At 45.8% G+C, this 19695-nt stretch overlaps 1 protein-coding gene across 1 annotated transcript; it reads right to left on the bottom strand.

Annotated features, from left to right (window-relative positions):
* On the bottom strand, positions 1–18699 carry Gabre (gamma-aminobutyric acid type A receptor subunit epsilon). The gene is made up of 9 exons (XM_048336462.1): positions 18615–18699; positions 14607–15016; positions 14194–14261; positions 8905–9125; positions 8133–8215; positions 6682–6819; positions 2401–2553; positions 2051–2250; positions 1–1785 (listed from the first exon to the last, which is right to left on the bottom strand). Exons 1-9 carry the CDS (start codon positions 18668–18670, stop codon positions 1390–1392), a joined length of 1725 nt encoding a protein of 574 aa, XP_048192419.1. The 5' UTR covers positions 18671–18699; the 3' UTR covers positions 1–1389.
* Between the last annotated feature and the right edge of the window lie 996 nt (positions 18700–19695).

Genomic DNA, 19695 nt, shown 5'->3' with positions numbered 1-19695 from the left:
CAGACACAGATTTCATTCAGCATATACAAGCATTGGGGCATGTCCAAATTCAAAATTCATCTCACTAGGTGACTAGAGCCAAGAGAGTTTCAATCTGGACGGACATTCTGAGCACCTCCAGGCCCAGTTAACAGAGCAGACCATTGTTGAGGAGAGCCTGCCATTCTGGGCCCTGCCACTTTGGTGTCAGCAGAAGAGATAGAATTGAATCATAGTGAACAGAGGTATGTAGCCCTGCTCTGTGGTCTAGAAAGTGACAGTGGGCTCCTGAGTGGCTTTCAGTGAGATCCACAGTCCCGTAGAAATCTGTGCCTCAAGGTTACCATCTGCCCAATTGGGATAAGAATCCTGCCCTGAAGATGTCACAGGGCCATTATGAGGCTCTAAATAGAAACAATTTATCAAAAGTGCTTTGCCAAAGGTAAAGTGCAATACAAATTTAAGGGAATTCAATTGATTGTGATTGTGTGTGTGCCCCAGGGATAACAGTGGACTGGCTCTTGGGTCCAATGGCCAAGGAAGCAGCCAGATTCCTAAGCTGTGCCTCAGATGGGCACCCATCAATGGCGAACAATGTCCGCTGCAAGACTGAATTTGCTTAGTTTCTTGGCACCAAGAAATCACCAAGGCCTAGCACCTGGATCAGGGCTGGGAAAGTCACTGGGGAGTTACAGACAACATCACAAGGGCCAAGGAGGAGGAAGAAGGTGGCATATCAAGCGGGGTTTTGTTACTATCACCAAACACGAGAATAGATACCCACTGGATGCAGGGCATTGAATTGGTAGTGCAGATGGAGGCGGGGGGGAGGGAGGTGTCACAGCAGCCAAAATACCATCCTCCATAGGTCCACTTGCTGGCTCCCTCCTCCTAACGAGGTGATGCCAGTGTTATCTGTCTGCAGGGAAATGGAGGGCAGGGAAATAGAACCAAGAATGTACTCAACTGATGTAAGGATGGGCACCTCCTCCTGTTGTACTGCTGCCCTGTAAACTTTCAGGCCAAGGTCAAGCTGGGCCCATTAGCACCATAAAGGCAGTAATGGGTTTGGGGGAATAGGCAGTAGCTGTCTGCTAGTCTGCTCATACATGGGAAGGGTTTGGGGGAACTAATCACTGAGAGGCTACAATTCTGGGGGTGGAGCATCATGAATGCTCCTTAAAAGAATAGAGAGATTGTGCTATGTTACCTGAAAGGGGTTTCTGAGGAGACTGAATGAAGGGGACAGTGACCGATAAACTCTCCTTAAGCTGGCATTTGGGTAAGAGGGAAGCAAAGATACTTTCTAGGTAGTCCTGCTGCTGCTGCTATCCCCCAACTCCCTTAGCAAGGGGCTTGGGACCTCCCGGGGAACTGGAGAGGCTGCCCCCACAGGGTACCTGGTGGCACCTACAGATTAAGGCAGACAAGCCAGTAGACCACATTGAAGAAGAAGAAAGTGACTGGGAAAACAACTCGTGAGTAATTATCCAGGCGGTAGATGTGGATGCAGAGGCGACCTCGCTGCCAGGTGCTGCCCTCGCAATCAGGCATCATGCAGAAATACTTTTTGAAACCCTTGCAGCACTCATAGCAAGCGACCTTGGAATAAGGGCTCCGGGAACGCTGGGGGCTACCTGGGCTGGGGGTGCGCTGGACCGAGCAAGACAGGCGTTCCTCTCCATCACTTCCCTCAGAGGTGACAATCTCGCACACAAACACTTCCTGCTGCTGGCGGGCACGGGCACGGGCGCGGGCGCGGGCACGAGCACGAGTACGGGCATGGGCACGGCCAGCGATCGGAGGCTAAAATAGGGAAAGGAAGAAATGCACAGGAGTCAAGCAAGGGGAGTCAAGGAAGATGATGGTTCTCCTAAAATTTTAACTTCCTTGGCACATTGTTGCTTGGTCTAAGCCTCTTGCCTCTCAAGACTCCCTCCCCATCTCACGGGGAGGTCTGGATCCCAACCCCACCCTAGGGAACTTCCTGTCACTTGGGACATTGGCTATCCACCAGCCATAACCTCAGCGCCCTTGCTACAAAGCTACCACTCCCATACCCAAGTCATACATGGCGGAGTTTTGGAGACGCATGGGCTTTGGTCCGGTTATAGGTGAGGAAGTTGAGCACAGCAAACTCCAACAGAGCACAGAAGCAGAAGACGAAGCAAATCGCAATGTAGAAATCCAAGGCTGTGATATAGGAAACACGCGGGAAATGCTTACGAGAAAAGGTGCCCAGTGTAGTCATGGTGAGTACAGAGGTGATCCCTGCAAAAGCAAGTAGTGAGGCCCGGATAAGCTTTGCACCTGCGCAGTGCCTGTTTACAGGACACCATGAGAATGCTGTTCTCTGCCGGGGTCAAGCTAGCTCATAGCTTTGATCCTGTGTGCTTATGCCCGAGCTCGTGGCCATCTTACCTAGAGAGGCCCTAGCTGGAGCAGACTCTTTCTTGATCCAAAAGGAAACCCAGGATAGCATCGTAGTCACAGAAGAGGGGACGTAGTTTTGAACAGCAACATAGCCAAACCGCCGGCTCACATTGAAGAAAAAAGTCATGACCATGAAGTCACCTGCAAGACATGAACAATGCACTTCATTACGGTGCTACCATGATGTGCAGCATGACATACACACTGTGCACTCCATGGGACTCCTTGCTTCAGTCCTAGGCTAGAAGCACCTTTCAGTGCAACACAGAGGCCCTGAAGAAACTGATGGGATACCTACGAGAAGCCCCATAACCAACTGAGGGCTGGCACAGGACCAGAAATTTAATTATTTCTTTCTCCACTCACTGTCCCACTCTCCGAATGTTTCTTTTCTGGGTGACAGGGGAGCAACAGAAAAGTGAAAGAATAAAGCAAAACAGCCCTCTTGATGTGATGACCACACAGCTGATATCCAGATAAAGTTCTGAGGACTCTACACCCACTGAGATGTCACATGTGATCTATAGTACCACAGCATTACACCTGCACTGCTGACCCTCCAACGTCAGTCAGGAAATTAGCTGAAAGTGGTAGAGGCTGTAGTGCAGAAAGTATAGGCTGCCTTATACTTCTCTCCATATATCCCTGCTCTACCTGTACCTAAGGTGACCTGGATCTAACACACACACACACACACACACACACACACACACACACACACACACACACTTTCCCAAAGCCAATCCTACATGCTTTGATTTCCTGAGATAGCCAACATTGTTTATGCCCATATCCAAATACAAAACCTCCTGCTCTTAGTTAATTATGCCTAACTAAAATGGAGTTTTTCAGGAAAGTAGAATTAGCTGAAAATGAAAATTTCAGTCAGCCCTCTAGATGTCAAGTCTCCAGAATATACATCCACAAGGCAGACTGAGGTCTTCACATTCACTACAGCACTGTGTCCCTCTTCTTGTTCTCATGCTGCAGAACAATGGCTCCTATAGGTCCTAATGACAACCTGTATCTCCAGTTGGCAAATTCAGCTCTACCCTTTGTTGTATTTTACCCTTTGCTATAGTAGCCCCTAACTGTGCATGATGTCATAACACCTCTGTGTCTTGTTTTGGCTTTTATCTGATCCCAAAGCACCATTTTTTTAACTGTCAACATGACATTCCATTTTAAACAACTCTCATCTTGGCTCTTTTGTGAGGGTAAGCCCCAAATCCCCACGTCAGTGATGCTACAAAATTCCTTGGCACTCAATTGTGTGGGCTCTGAAGTCCCTTTAAAACAGGGATCATATAGGATGTACACAGCTTAGTACCTAGCTGTCCAAGACGAAATCTGGCTGGAAACCAGTGATGTTCCATAACTCTTACTATTGCTGGGAAGAGCTTTGGAATGCAGAACAGAACACGAACCTGCCCATGGCATAGAAATAATCTACCCAGCAAAGACTTGGTGAGCTGAATCTGAATGAGAGCAGCTTTTCCTACTCACCTTAGAATCAATGACACCCAAGGAGGAATAGCTCTCAGATTCTTCAAGAAAAAGGCAAAGGAGCAACTTGGGATCATTGGGAAAACTGTTTTAAGTGTGGAAGCTTTTGGGTTAGACCTCCTCCATTGCTGAAGCAAAGGCTATTCCCACACTTGCGTATGGGCCAGAATGAATTAATCAGATTCCTAGTTCTCTAGTAATCTGTTCTAGGGTCTTGACTGCAATTTTAAGAGACTCGTCTGGTTAGCTATAACCATCCCCACCCGCTGCTGAGTCATAAGAAGATTTATTACTTGACTCAATTTCTCTATTTAATTGATGTAAGCTAAAGAACTTTCCCCACGCATCAAGACATGGAAATTTGTCTATGAAGGCAAATGGAGGAAATTATAACACAGTTTCTTCTTACAGAGGAATGGACAAATACGTATAAGGGAAGAATGATCTTTGGAGCTAAGGACCCAAAACAAACGTGTGTGTGTGTGTGTGTGTGTGTATTTTGTGCTTATACTCTTACCTGTTTTGCTCAGATAATGGTCATCATTGCACTGTCAGAAGGCAGGACACAGTATGTCAAGTCTGTGTTCAGAAGACTGCACCTAGAAGGATCATTGGATCCTAAACATGGAAGAACAAGGGAGCAAAAGGAACTAGGGCTCTGTACACTAAAAACAGAAGATGATCTGGAGCTTAGATGATAATATTGGTTCTTCAAATGTATGTGGGTTTTTGTTTTGTTTTGTTTTGTTTCTGTTTTTGCAATCGTAGGGCTTGAACTCTGGGCCTGGGTGTTGTCACTGAGCTCTTCAGCTCAAGGCTAGTGCTCTACCACTTGAGATACATCACCATTTCCAGTTTTCTGGTGGTTAATTGGAGATAAGAGTCTCATGGACTTTCCCGCCTGGGCTCACTTTGAACCTTGATCCTCAGATCTCAACCTCCTGAGTAGCTAGGATTACAGGCATGAGACACCAGCGCCCAGCGTTAAATGTGTTATCTTGGAAGAGAGATGAGACTTAATATAAGTTGGGAAAGAGAACCAGGTCTGATGGGTAGAAGTTCCAGAAACTCCAATTTCAGATGAACAGGGAGTTTAACTGATGGGCAGAAAAGGAAGACTCTCCCTTGTAAGATAGTGAACTCTTGATCATTGAATGAGGCTCAATAGCCATCAGTGAAAGGTAATTTAGTCGCCTGGGGCATGGGTGAACTTTCTGAGAAGCTCCTGAAGCAGACTATCTGGTTCGAGGGCAATGGTGCTTAGAGCAACAGGCTACCACTGCATTCTGAAGCCTTAGGAGATGAACAGGCAGGTCTGCTTCTGCTGAAGAAAACAGTATCAGGGGCAAATTGGAAGAGTATAAAAGTAGTCCCCATGATAACCTGGACACTAGATAAACTGTGACTTAAGAGCAACTAGTTTCTAGCACAAGAGAAAGAAGATTTCCTTTCTCCCCAAGGAAAGCTTGTGCTTGCTTACCTATTGTCACATTTTAGGTGATGATGCTGGCTCGGAGGCTTTGTAGTCACTAGGGTACCATTTTGAACCAGTGTACAATAATCTACTAAACGGAACCACTAGTGACTTGAGAGCCCCTGGGCCTTGTCTTCTCTGCCACTTTGGATGATGTGTCTCTACCTATCTAGAAAAATTGAAGTACAGAAAGCAAAGAGGCAGGGCCATGGTTAGCTAGCAGAAAAGCAAGGATCCCAAGTAAAAGATAGAGAAATGGCTTCCTCAAGGGAATAAGGGAAGGAAGGCATTTGTCAAGGAGTCCTTAGCTCCTGCCTAGTACCGTGCAAGCATAGCTGTAGCTGGGTGAGCAAGCCTGTGTCCGCTGGTCAAGGACCAACTCAAGAAATGAAGCAAAAGCAGATTTTCTATTGAGCCACATAAAAGCAAAGCAAGATGCTTCCCATGACAAATGGCTTGCTTGGGTGGCTTGTTCCATCCACATTCTGGAAATGATGAGGGCAGTCAGTATCTGTACTGCACTGAACTTTCTCAGTGCATGTGAAGAAGGTTTCCAGGGCTGATGTGGGAGCTACCCAGGGGAGGTTCCTTGGGTCCTTGTTCAGGTCACCTAGGAACACAAGCAAAGATGCTCACACCTAATTGAGAACTGAAAGAGAACACAAACCCCCTCTCATTGCTGTCCTTATTCCAGAAAGATCAGAAAAACAATAGTCAGCAGGTCCATGTTTAATCCACTGTGAAGCTGTTGATAGCAATTTGTGCTTTTCGGAGTCGTTCAAGATCAATGTCCAGCAGCCACTGCAGCGTCTCTTACTTCCTCCAAAGGACTGCATCCCTCACCCGATGCCTTTAAGACTCTAGCCTTCTCCTTCCATTAAGAGGGACATTGCTTCCCACTCAACCATCTTGGATTGGTTCTGGGTATGGAGAACTCACATGACTGCCATTCCCCAAAAGTCATCCAAGTAGGTCAGAGTCATAACAAAGACCTTGAACCTGAAGACTCTGCATGAAAAAGCTACTTGTAAATTCTGACAACCATAAAACTTTAGCTACTTACCTAGCCTCTCTGAGGAGTTGGCAAAGCACTTACTTCTTTGCAGATGAGACTGGGACATAGTTAGGAAGTCTCAGTTTCCTCTGCAAACAGTTGTAAGTGCTTAGCATTTACAAGACCGGAGCCATATCCTACTCATTATTTCCATGGGGTCATTGTACAACATTCATCTAATCCTCCTTGCCACCCTCCTTGGCCTTTCCCTCGCCCTGGCTTCCATGGAACTTACCAGCTGGGGTTGAGATGATTTCAGTTTTGTTGCTAAGTCCAGTAAAATCAAACTGGAAAAGCTTCCAGGAGTTCTTCTCATTAATTTCAAGCTTGAAATTGTCCCACTGGTAGATCATCTCACTCTCAGTATAGGAAACTGAAAAGCAACATGGGGCACATGAGATTGGAAGCCTAGTTGAGTTCCTAGCAGCATGGATTCAGCCTGAGTAGTGTTTGGAAGACCTCATCAGCTGTGGGATTTTGCCTCTCTTACCTGTTGGTTGAGCTTCACTTAATAGGTGCACTTATTGTGCATTCCTTATAAAAGACCCTGGGCTGTAGACAGAGATAAAAGCATGAACTTTCCCTCAAGTGTTCACAGTTTAAGACACTAAGTATACAACTGTGATATTTAGGATGACTCTGACAAACCTCTACCCATGGCACAATGAGAAATAAAGCAGCAAGTTTCCCTTGGGGATGCGCTCAGAAAAAACTTCCTAGAGTTGGTGACTTTCCCATTATGTCTTAAAAGTCAACATTCTCCACATAGACAAGGTTGAGGAGGGTGGGAGGTGACACAGGAAAATGCAATGCCTGCTTCATGGTGGCAATGACAAACTTCCAGGATGACTAGTTTACAGAGGCTGGACTCTGCAGAAGGAAGGAGCAGAAGCCAGTTCATGAAGGGCCTTAAGTTCCATATTAAGGAATTTAGAATTGATCTTTGAGAGCTAAGACAGGATTTGAAATGAAGAAGTGACCCTGGTCTAGACAATGCTTCAGCTAGGTCACTCCGGTTCTTGTGTGAGGATGGCATGTTGACAAGTTGACCAGTTATGAGAAGCTAGTGTAGTAATCTGAGCACAATCAAATGGCTGTAAGCAGGAGGAAAAGCCATGACAATCAGAACAAAGAGAAAATAGATGGGTTCAACAGAGTCTTGGAGGGAACACCAGCAAGATGTATGGAGTGAATAGAAGCGGTAGGCTAGGGACACAAAAGCATCAAGGTCCTTGGCTAGAACAACAAGGTGGGTGATGTGCTATTCATTGCGGCTGATGGGAACACAGCAACAACACACTTGGTTTGGAGGTAGCAGGTAGGAAGAGACAATGAATTTGGGGCATGTTCAGTTTCAAAGTGAAGATGTTACAACTGTCCAAGTGGAAGATGACAAAGCTCTAAACTAAGATGGAGATGGAGAGGAGCAGACATACTTCAGATACACTTTAGAAGCAGATGACTAATTTAAGGCAGGGAGGAGAAAACCCAACATGAAACCACATAGAGCAGCACAGTATTGTTGCCAGGAGAGATGAGAATGGGGAATGGAGGGTGGAGGCATGCACAACCATAGCGGCATCTTTGGAGAAAAGCAGAAGCATAAAAAATGTGAAGGGCAAAGAGGGGAAAAAAAGAGGGGCCCAGTATATCTCTGGATCCCCAGAAACCTAACAAGGTACTCACAGCTAGAGAAAGACAGAGGGCAAGAGTGAGAATCCATTGGAAATTTGAGCATGTGGAGTGAACATCCCGCATCAATGGTCATCCTGGAAGGGAGAAAGGAGCCTCATTAGGCTAGCTCTGAGCACTTGTGCATCCACTCAATAAATGGCAACAGTAGGATTTAAGACAAAAGCTCAAAGGAGAGTCAAAAAGAGAGAAAGGACAGCTTGGAAGTGTTGTGCACTCTGAGATCCATCATCAGAGAAGTGTCTGGATTGACTTAGATGCTTTCGTCTCTTGACTAGCCCAGTTCCCAAGTTTCCAGTTTCCTGCAAAGTTTCCCATTCCTCATGCCCTCCCCACACCCCCATCACTGACGCAAATACCTAACCTACTTTTAGGTACCTTTCCAATTGCTGTGTTGCTGCTCCACCTGGACAATTCCACCACCGTGGACGTGTCTTTACATCCAGTGCCCACTTGGGATGGAATTGTTCAGGCAGGACAGATATACTGGTCCATACTAGTTCAGGGACTTCTTCACTGGGATCCAAGTAACTGGAGACCTGTCCCAGCCTTGCCACAAACTTGGTGCACGACTTTAAACAGTCTCTGATTTTGATGCCTCGGTGTCTATATCTCTATAGAAGAGGCTGATCTCCTGACCTAAGAAATCTACATAGGCCCTTAGAAATACTATTCAGGATGACATATCTGCCCATAAGACTTAGGCTAAAATTCACAGAAGGAAAAGGAGAGTCCCTGAAGGTGAGACACTAAAGACTTGCCATACCTAATCATGTATAACACCTTGCCATCCTTGTAGATGCGAACCATCTGGTTGGGCATGGTAATCTCATGCTCTTGGGTCCTCTTAGAATTCCTAAAGAAGGTATCCGGGATCCACAACTGGCTCACCACGTTGCCATTCAAAACGAGGGACTCAAAGGTGTCATTGAAACGAAGGCGTTCATCATACCAGGTCTGGTAGAACATGATATCAATTGTATATTCCTGGTGGGAAGGACAGAAAACCACACACTTGGTGGCTATGGAGACAACGGATATTCACATACAAATACATTTTTGACACTCCCTATTCTCGGATCTGGAAGGCAATGTGGCAGCATAAATGGATCAATGGAGTAAGAAGCAGGAATTGGATGAGGCCCCTCTACACCAGAGACTGGAAAGGACTCACAGATTACCAAGAGTAATAATAATCCCAGCCAAGAAGTCAGTCGCACTGGTTTGTTTACTGTAGCAACAGGAGCTAGGTCCCCACATCATGCAGTAGTTAACAGCATTTTCACAGTGCTTGAAGCAGAAGAAAGTTTTTAAATAGAGTTCCCTCCTTTCCCTTTCCAAGCCCCTTTCTACTCTCAATAGTTGCTAACAAGCTGGGTGATTCATATGGTCACAGAAATGGAGCAATAATTAGCTCTAATATTCTAGCTTCTGAGGATTCTCCTCAGGACCTACTTAAGGGACAAGGGTTTGTGTAACTGCAGCCATATGGGTTGTTCCTGATACTGCACAAGTGAGAGTAAGAGAAATTTCATAGACAACACAGGACTTGATCACTAAAAATGATATGTGAGAACTGTGCCCATACCTAGGAACACGGAATCACATCAACGTAAAAGACTGGGAAATAGCTAGGATGAAACAAAGTGACATCCCCCAAAACAATGTGCCCTTGAAATCGGTCTAAGGGCAGGAATATGGCAGAGATGACACTTGTTAGGTTCAAGTGACAATTAATCTTAGTTTATTTTTTTCCTATAATGCTATCCATGACAAATAAAGTCTTAAATAAATGTTTCTGTGGCCTCAGTTGGAATTTGCATATTTATCTGTCATGTTTTTTATTAAAGGGGGACTAAAATGATTTGCAAGCAGGCCTTCCTTCCCCCTCAGTCTCCTGTGTCCAAAGCTGACGTGGTGATCCTTCCTCCTCTAATCACTAGGCAAAGACCTTGCGCCACAAATAGACCCCTGTACCTCCACAGAGGAAAGCAGCATGCCCTTGAGTGTAGGAACTTTCCATTTCCAGGAAAGTACTAATACGCTCACATAAACAAAAGTCAGGGAAAATATATTTCATCTAGAAACAGACCTGTGACAGTGGCTTAATTGCATGAGCTCAGCTTATCACCGCATCATGCTGTTTATGTAGGGCTGTGGTGTTACTTCAGTGAGGTCACCATCTTTCCAGCCCCACATAGCTACCATAAATAAAAGATCCTACCTTCAAATTACTTAACATGCATGTGCACACACACCTTTGATTCTATATGATCAACTTTCCCTTTTTCACTTTTATTTGGGGAGCATAGATATTAATTAACTTCAAGCGTACATTCCCCAGAATTACATTTAAAGATGAAATGCTTTGAGTCACAGGAAATGGTAACCTAGCTCCACATTTCTAAACATAGACAATCACAGTCCTTTTTTTTTTTTGCTTTATTTTTCCTTTGAAATGTGTGCCAGTAATCTCTGAATGTGTGTATGTGTGTGTGTGTGTGCACATGCATTCATATATCCATAATTATTTGGTTTCCAGATACTGTCTATCATCCCATAAACTGTTAATCATCAAGAAGGATGTTTAATAGGGAGGGCAGAAGAAGCTTGAAATTGGCACTAGAGAACAAATAGAGATGTAAGCAGCTATTTTAAACAGCAGAACTGAAGGGTAGCCTACCTCATTTCTTTTATTGGTTTTAGGGAAAAATTGAGGCTTGAAAAGATAGGGAGCTGTCCAAACGCACACAGCCAATGGCAGCACACTGGCTCTGTCACCCAGAGCGCCTTGACTATAACCCTACGTGGCAAGGCCTTGACTTACGTCAAAAATCCCTTTGGGTGTAAAATTCCCATTTTCCTCACCAGTATCCTTAAGTATTTCCTCTGAGTACCCTTTGCATCAAACAAGGGTAACCATCCAAATGCAGGAGGCCAGTAAAGGCCTCAATGAATAGGTGAAAACTCCCTGCTTGCTTTGCCTATGAGGACAAAAGGTGACCCAAAGGTGCTGCTAAAACTGGTGAGCTCCTGATGGTATAGAAGGGGTCAGGAGTGATTTCTTTTAGCTCGGCTGAAACAAGAAATTTGGTATTTGGCAAGTAGTGTAGTTAGTTTCCCAAAGTTTAGCTAGGAGTTTTAAAGAATGATTCACAACTTTGTAGAAAATCAAGTTGTTGGCTCTGTTGTGCATGCTATGTCAAGTTTAGTGGGCTCTGTATTAGTTGAGTGAATCCTTCAGGCTTGTCACCTCGGGTGAGGGCAGTGGCAGCATTAAGAGACATGGGGCAAGCAGAGATCAATCAACTGCCTTAAGTGGGACTAGTAGTCATTGCCAAAAGGGTTTTTGAGGATGATAAATAGTGGTGTCCCCAAATTATATGTCACACAAATTGCAAAAAGATTGTAGCCACAAAGTTTCAACTAATCTTAAGTGTTATAGGAGGCTTGTTCATCCGGGAAACAGAGCAAACTATTTAGGATCATTGGCTCTGCTTATCAATGTGTGTATATTCTCCAAATCTCAAATTTAGCCACCACCAACTGAGGAAAAGTGGACCAGTTGGTAATGTAGGGCAAGTCAGTTTATTGATATTTACCCTGTAACAGTAAAACAGAGGGCAAAAACTGCTTCTAGTATACACTTTCCCCAATTCATGACCTGAACAAAATTTCCTATTAAGAGTAAACAATGACCAAAATGGTGGAAACACAAGACCTCAGTCTTTTGAAAACATAAGACCTTGAGCTTTTTCTTAGGGCTTACAGGTTCTTACTTTATAAACAATACTAAAAAAAAAGAAAATTGATTGCTAAATTCATACCTAATTAGAAAGTTAAATCACAGAAGGAGACTAAACTTGTTAAAGTGGAAAGCACATTTCTAACATCAAAAGGTAAATCTGGCATTGAGGGGAAAGTCAGAATAAACCCCCAAACCAATTTTAAAATGCAGACAGAATCTCCAAAATATCTATCTGCTCTCATGCTTCTGTTCTTTATTAATTCTCAGCACTCCATGTAGGAGTTACAGGCTTTACTTTTTCAGACAGGAAAATATCATGGCCATGTGTAATGGGCAGACTCGGAGCTTTCTCCCAATGATCTTTACCTCTAGGTGTTTGTTCTGTATTGTAATCCTGAACTTAATGATCTGTTCCTAATGAACATAATACAGTTAGATGTTACTGTCAAAATTACATTACAGAAAATTCATGCCTTTCATTTTAAGCACCCTTTCACATACATTATTGTTCTGGGGAAAACAAGGAGGATATTCTGAACAACTTGATAAAGAATTCTACATAGCGAGGGCTCAAAATGGCCTCTATACCACAGTCAGGGAAAACTGAATCTTGTTGACCATGGAAGTAAACCCTTCTGCAGTTGATCCTTCAGATGACATCCCAACCTTAACTGATACTTCGGTTTCCGACTTGTGAAACTGAAAGATAGCACAGCTAGGCTATATCCAGTTTCCTGGAACACATAATCTCTGACAAAATGACATTCACTGTTTTAAGACACTGTGTTGTAGAGATAACTTGTTATCTAATAATACGTAATTGTACGCTGTGTCTCAAGACCCAGAGTAAAAGACAGTATCATGGAAGAACTCTTTCACTCACTCATGCACAGAACCTATGTATACACCTTGTTCTTCGTCATCAATGCCACTTACCTTCCAATGCCTATTAGCAAAGTCTGCCTCAAAGGCAAGACTCTAAGCTTACCCAATCACACAGTGCTTGTTTGGTGCCAGTGCCTATGTTAAACCTCCCCACTTTGGGTCTAGACAAGACTATGGCAACAATGGAGTTTGTTACCAGAGTCTTCCTTATTTTCAAACTCTTCAAATGTGAGTTTTAGAGTACTTTTCATGTCTCATTTGCTCAGCTACCATATACTGAGTTATTGGCCCCAATGAGTCCATAGTGTAGAAAGCACAGCAGAAAGATACGTGGCAAATAACGACTATGAGATAAACTAGGAAAAATAAATATAAACTAGAAAGATATGAGAGTACAGAGAGGAATGTGGTGATAGAGGGGTACAGTCAGGTGCTGTGGAAGTCAGGGAAATCCCAATGAACATGGCGCCATCTAAGCTGGGCCCGGAAGAAGGCTTCTGATAGGTAAGAAAATTAAGCAATGGCATCTAAAACAGGAAAGAGATTTAACAAGGGCTTACTTCAGAGGCTCAGGTCTTCTGTGATAGTACAGATTCTAATGTGGCCAAAACATGTGGTCTCCAAAGAGGTGAAAAAGAACACAGCCAGAGACAGCCTTGTTTTCTACACTGTGAAACTATGCTCAGCACTGTATGAGCATGAGGACTGCAGGAGGGTGGCATACCACTTGGGAGGCTGGCTTAATAGGACCAGGATAAGTGTACATGTTTGTGTGTTTGTTTAGTTTTTGCAAGTCCTGGGGCTTGAACTCAGGGCCTGAGCACTGTCCCTGGCTTCCTTCTGCTCAAGGCTAGCACTCTACCTCTTGAGCCACAGCGCCACTTCCCGATTTTTCTATTTATGTGGTGCTGAGGAATCGAACCCAGGGCTTCATGCATGTTAGTCAAGCACTGTACCACCAAGCCACATTCTCAGTGCCTTGGTATGCTTTAGGTGGGAGATGATGAAAGCTAGCTGAAGATCCTGTTGACATGGTGGACAGGAAGGAAAGCAACCAGAATCAAATTAAAGAAACATTCATAGAACAAGAGGTATTGACTGTAGAGTTAGTTTCTACAAATAATTATCAGGAAAAAAGAGCCATTTCATTGTGGTGTGGGTTTTAAATTGCTTTATTATTCTTTATTTGAAGCAAAAGACTGAAGATTTGATCACAATTCTGAAGGTCCTCTTCCAGCAGAAACAAACTTACCTTTTCTGGCTGTATGCTCAAGTTAGCAATGGTTAAAACCTTTCCCCCGCCCCCTTCCAAACAACATCCCACCTTGTTTTAGAGAAACAGAATACAATACACGAGTATATGGGAAGCCCCTTATCTTAGCCCCTGGTTTGAAAGTACTGTAATGAAAGTTCAGTACTCACCATGTCCAGGATGGAAAGGGGGCCAAGGCTGTTGACAGAGACCTCAACAGTGACCACAGTGGGCTTCTCTGCAAGGAAAGCAGAAGTAGGAGAGAGTCAGCATCAAACATGCACTTGAGGAGTGGAAGACACATGTCCACTCCTCGTTCCTTATGTCTTCTTTCCTGGTAAGAGGCATCTCAGGCACTGTTATGAATCGGAGATATACTTTACCAATAAATCATTTATTCTAGGTATCTCATTGGATAGTGACTAAAACTGAGGGTGAGAGAAAGAAAAGGTGTAAACCTAGGTCTGTGGCATTTGTCAGATCACAGTCCCCATTTCTTCCCTCCCTCCTCTATATACTAAGCCCACATGCCCACAACCCTTCACCACTTCCAGGAGGGGAAGAATTTTGTTCTAGTACTTACCACCAATGCCAGGACGCAGCTTGTGGTCATAGTGACCCAGGATGGTGTTCAGGATTCGAGAAGCTTCTGGCAGTTTGCTACCTGTGCGTGCAGTCTCGGTAACATTCAGCATTGTTTCTTCAGACAGGAGCTTCCTTCCCAGATGATTGACCTGGGGCTGGGGCTGGGGCTGGGGTTGGGGTTGGGGCTGGGGCAGGGGCTGGGGTTGAGGGTGAGGGTGACGCAGAAGTTGAGGGCGGGGCTGGGGCTGGGGCTGAGGGTGAGGCTGAGGAGGCTGAGGCTGGGGCTTAGGCTGAGGCTGGGGCTTAGGCTGGGGCTGGGGCCTAGGCTGGGGCTTAGGCTGGGGGCCATAGACGAAATCATCACGAGCACTGGTCTTGTTATTCAGTGTAGTCAGATGTCCTCCGAGCCTAGAATATAAACAAGAAATGAAGCCCTGCCCTCCACTGTGTACGGCTGCAGCTGCTGCCTGTCAGGATAAAGAAAACCAAAATATTTGCAATGAGAAGCTTAATTAGTGACTAGTTATAGTAAATTCGGAAGCACTAACAGATTATACTTGTTAATTTCTTTTAAATCTTGCCACTCTCTTGAGACATTCTAGCCTATCCTCCTTTTATAATTGTTTGTTTCATAAAAAGTCAAGAAAAATAAGAGCCAGATTCACAAATGATATTCTATATAAAATGAATATATGAGCTCTGGCCAATCAGGGACTGTTACTAGTTGGGTCTCTTGTTCACCTGGGCAGGAATTGGTCAGGCCAAGGACCATGGCAGCTGAGGAATGTTCCAGAAAGTCAGAGCAGCCTCTCCCCAAAAGGACTAGAAAATCATGGAAATATTGTACACTTTTGCAGGTTTTTTAATGCTCATTATATTGAGGACAGGAGGTAGAGGAAGGCAAGCTAAAGAGCAGCTTTTTGTGGCTGTGTCAGTACTGAGGGAAAGCAGGACTCCTTTGCCCCGTGACTGATTGTCATTCACAAAATGGTGGGCCAGCAGTAATCCACCCTGAGCACAAGCAATAAGAAAAACAATATATGTGTGTGTGTGTGTGTGTGTGTGTGTGTGTATGTTTTAAATTTAAAAATTCATTTGGTAATGTATGCAATTTCCCCCAAAGGGTCAGAGGGTCAAGGTAGTACTACCTTTGCTGGACAGTAATGATGAAAGGAGCCCAGGGACCTTTCTGAGGTTTGGGGCATATTCCAATCCTTGACTTTCTTAAGATTACTGTGCTCATTTTCTGACAGCTCACCAGCTGTATACATAACACGTGAGCACTTTTCCAGGGGTTTCAATTAATAGAATTGTCCTAATAAAGACACTCCAGCTGTTAATCTATGCATCTTACTGTGGTTCTTGATTTTTTTAAATAAAATGACAAGAAAGCCCCCCGAAACTTAAACACTGACAACATAGTTGAAGCATAAATAGATTATTCTTAAATTTTGAGGCAATAATGTGATAAAATGTTTTACACTTGTGAAATCATTTAAAAATTAAAATATTTACACACATGATGATATGACATCTGAGATTTGTTCCAAAATAAACAAAGCTAGACATGGGTGGTAGGCAGGGGACACAAAATAAGTGACAGTAGCTCATAGATACAGTGGCTGGTAGTGGGTATGCGAGATTCAGCGTAATTGTCCCTTTACTCTTATGTATCTTTGCCGACATGTATAATTAAAAGCCTTTTAAAAAACCATCAGCCTAAATTAGTGTGTGATGTTGGAAGGCAGGAAAGTGGTCTTCTTTGGGGAGGAGTCTGTAGAGGAAGGAGACATTTTGTGAGGTTTGGGTGGGGGTGGCTGCTAATGTTTAATTCCATATGTGGGTGTCAGTTACATGAGCATGTTTACATTGTGAAAATCCACTGAGGTATTCAGTCACAATCTCCAGGTTTTAAAATTTGTATGTTTTCCTTTGATTTTTTTAGGCCATTAGGCCACACTGGCTTTGTAAAGTAAGAGGTAAACTGAGTAAAAAAGCAGGGTGTTGCCCCTTTATTTCAGACCCAGGAGACTGTCTATATGGACAGCAGCATGAGGTTTGGGTTTCTGTGTGTGTTTTTTTTGCAGTATTTGAAGGTCTTAGAATTGGTTAACTGGCATCCAGATGTGTTAACTAGGTGCCATTTTTCATTTGTGAAGTGGCTAATTGTCATAACAGATGAAGGAAGACTGGACTTGGGAAAAGATTTTTCACTTTTAAATGCCATATCTAGAAAAGGTGTTCTTCCCTGAGGCTTTGCAAATCTTTTGGGTGGGAAGATCTCATCCCTTAGTCCTCTCAAGAGGTGAAGGCCAGCATTGTGGAGAGGAGGAGAGAAAATGGTGGCCCATAAGAGGTGTCATGTCACTGGACGAAATCTGCTAAGAAAATCATACCAGAGGACCTTGAGGTTGTTTTGACCCCACACTATGATTTTACCAGCTAAAATAAACAAATCAGCTCATCCTGGGATCTTTGAAGTTAAGCATCTCCTATAAATATATACGTTTCTCTAGCTTGCCATCAATCTCATTTTCAGGGCTAGAAAGAATAACAATTCAAAACCAGTCCTACACTGGACCGGTTTGAGGCTGATCCTGGACCAAAACGAGGCTTGCTGGCTGAATATGGCCCAGCATATTTCCCAGTCACCTCCTCTCTTGACATCACAGGTTGCCATGCTGACAGGGTTTGAACGTCAGTTGCTGCAGCCCTCCCCTCCTCCCCCCCCCCCCCACCTTGGCTAGAAGGGTTGTTTTTCTTTCATCCCCTCCCCCTCCTATTCCCTTCAGCCATCTTTGGCCCTAGACAGTCACCATGTTTAGATTTATTCAAGTAGCACAAATCCCACCTAGACCGACATGATGACTGGTAATTGTTAATATACATTGAGAAACAAGTTGCAAGCCCTTGCTCTGGCCATCTCCACCTTAGGGCAGCAGATATTCATCAGGGAGTCATGCCATCCTTCCTCAAAGCAGCTAACTCAGTCAGGTGTGAGGGGGAGAAGTCATCCTGTTCCTTCCCAAAACAGATAAACAAGGTACAAATCCAGTGTCTCGGAAAGTTCTAGAAAGCTCCACACATCAGAAATCTTAGGAAGTTGCAACAGTTTGCACTAGCAAGAAGCCGTCTCATAGAAAAAAAAAAAAAAAGAAGCAGGAGCAGCAAGTAATCATCTTCCCTCTTAAAAAGCCACAAATTCAGGGGATAATCTTTCTAGCAAAGTCCTAGAGTGAGAAAGGCGCGCGTGAATGAAGGTGGCTACTCCAGGGAAAGCTAAAGCAAGGAAGGGGAGTGAGATCCAAGACTTAAAGCACACATTAACATTCCTAGCTCCATCCCAAGAGTCAGTGGGGGTGCGGGGGAGGGTTGCTGATGCTGCCTGCAGCCACTCAAAGTGGAGGAGAGGTGCTGTACCAGCCCTTAGGCCAAAGCAAGGGTGCGACGGGCACCTAAAGGAGCGACGGGATGGGAAGCAAGTAAAGTCAGAGTTGCCTGGCATCCTGCCCTGTTTCCTCAGTAGGCGCTCCGAAAGAAAAGCAAAGACAGAACAAACAACCCCCCCCCCCGAAACCAAAAACTGTGAGCTCCAGAGAACACACTAGGCTACTCTGATACAATGTCGACGCACTTCGCCCCCCCCCCCAGCCAGTGGTCCCCCCACCCCAGGTGTGCAAGGCTCCGCTAGCGTACACTATGGCTCTTTTCCGCGCTGAGTCCTTGGGGTACCCCTGTGGTTTGGAGGGACCTTTCAGGGAGCCCACGATGCTTGGGACGACAGGACAGGCATCCCTGCGCCTTTCGTCCCGGGTACCCCGGGGCGGCCTGGGACGGCCAAACCCCATAGATCCGATGGCAGCCGCTGAGCGTCGAGCGGACGCGGGACTGGGGGGCCTGCTGCACAGTGCGCGGAAGAGCGAGGGAGAGGGTCGGGAAGCCAGTGGGGTTCCCAGGGCAGGGGAGGTGGGCACTGAGGGCGCGGGGACCCGGGCTGGAGACTCACCTGGCCTGCAGAATCATGAATATATTCAGGAGGGCCAGGAGAACTTTGGGCAACATCGCCGCGAAGCCCGGCGCGACCACCTGTGTGGAGGTCGCGGCGCAGGTCTGGCGGCACCGCGCCGGAGGTGCTGGGTTTTGTTGCGCTCCAACTTTCACTCCTCCCCCTGGCTCCGCCCCACCGCTCCGTCCCCACCCTAGGCCCCGCCCCCCGAGCCCCGATGGAAATCTCCGACGACGTGATCACTGCGGCAGTGGGGCGGGCTGGGGGACGGCGAGGGGAGGATGGAGGAAGGGGAGGGAGCCTGGTCGCCAAGGCCCCCGCCGCCACCACTGCGGCGCTGCCAGACAGCCAGGGGCGGATGCGGGGGCGCGGGGGGGAGCAATGGGAGGAGGGAGGAGGAGGCGAGCCTGCGGCGCTGGGGCCCAAGCTGGGGGAAAGGCAGCCAGCCGCTGAGGCTCCCAGGATGGCCGCAGGCGGGTCCAAGCAAGGCCAAGGCAGGAGATGGACTGAGCTTTAGCACGGCTGCCACCCGTTCCTGCCCGCAGGCACGCAACAGGCTCGCCCTGTACTCCGCACCCTTTCCCACCACCTGTTGCACCCTACTGCGTCTCCCCAGAGTCCTTCCCGGGCGTCACAAATCCGCCCTCCCGCATGTCACTCCGCACTCCCTCCAGCCATTCTCAGCACAGCTGTGTCATCGGAAACGGAGCACCTCAGCTCCTGGCTGCGCACAGGGCAGACACTGACACTCCACACAGCAATCTCCAGGTGTTTGCAGGCAAAGGATACAGGCCCCAACGGAAGACTAAGCTAACGCACTCCCCACAGTACTTTCTCAGAATCCCACAGACACTTCCTCAATAGACTTCCTAGTTCCAGGCTTGCAACTGCATATCAGAGCGGATCTTGGAAACCATCTCCCCCAAGATAAAAGTGCCAAATCTTTCTGAACACTTGGCTTCATATACTATGTCCTTCAAAGGGGAGGGGGTGGGGGGGTTGGCAGAGCTCTTATTGGGAAACTGAGGGGAGAACATTTTTTAACTCAAGGCTAGCATTATACACAGCTCCACTTTCCACT

Source organism: Perognathus longimembris, chromosome 28 (assembly GCF_023159225.1).
Source record: "Perognathus longimembris pacificus isolate PPM17 chromosome 28, ASM2315922v1, whole genome shotgun sequence".
Classification (NCBI taxonomy): domain Eukaryota; kingdom Metazoa; phylum Chordata; class Mammalia; order Rodentia; family Heteromyidae; genus Perognathus; species Perognathus longimembris.
The sequence above is the reverse complement of the archived record's forward strand: the minus strand, read 5'-3'. Positions and strand labels throughout refer to the sequence as shown.

Excerpts from the sequence above, each read along its gene's own strand:
- Gabre (XM_048336462.1), bottom strand. The coding sequence starts at position 18,670 with ATGTTGCCCAAAGTTCTCCTGGCCCTCCTGAATATATTCATGATTCTG. Across the intron at positions 9,126-14,193 it reads CCCTTTCCATCCTGGACATG|GAATATACAATTGATATCAT; the intron begins GTGAGTACTGAA and ends CCTTCCCACCAG. Across the intron at positions 2,554-6,681 it reads AATCATCTCAACCCCAGCTG|GTGACTTCATGGTCATGACT; the intron begins GTAAGTTCCATG and ends CATGTCTTGCAG.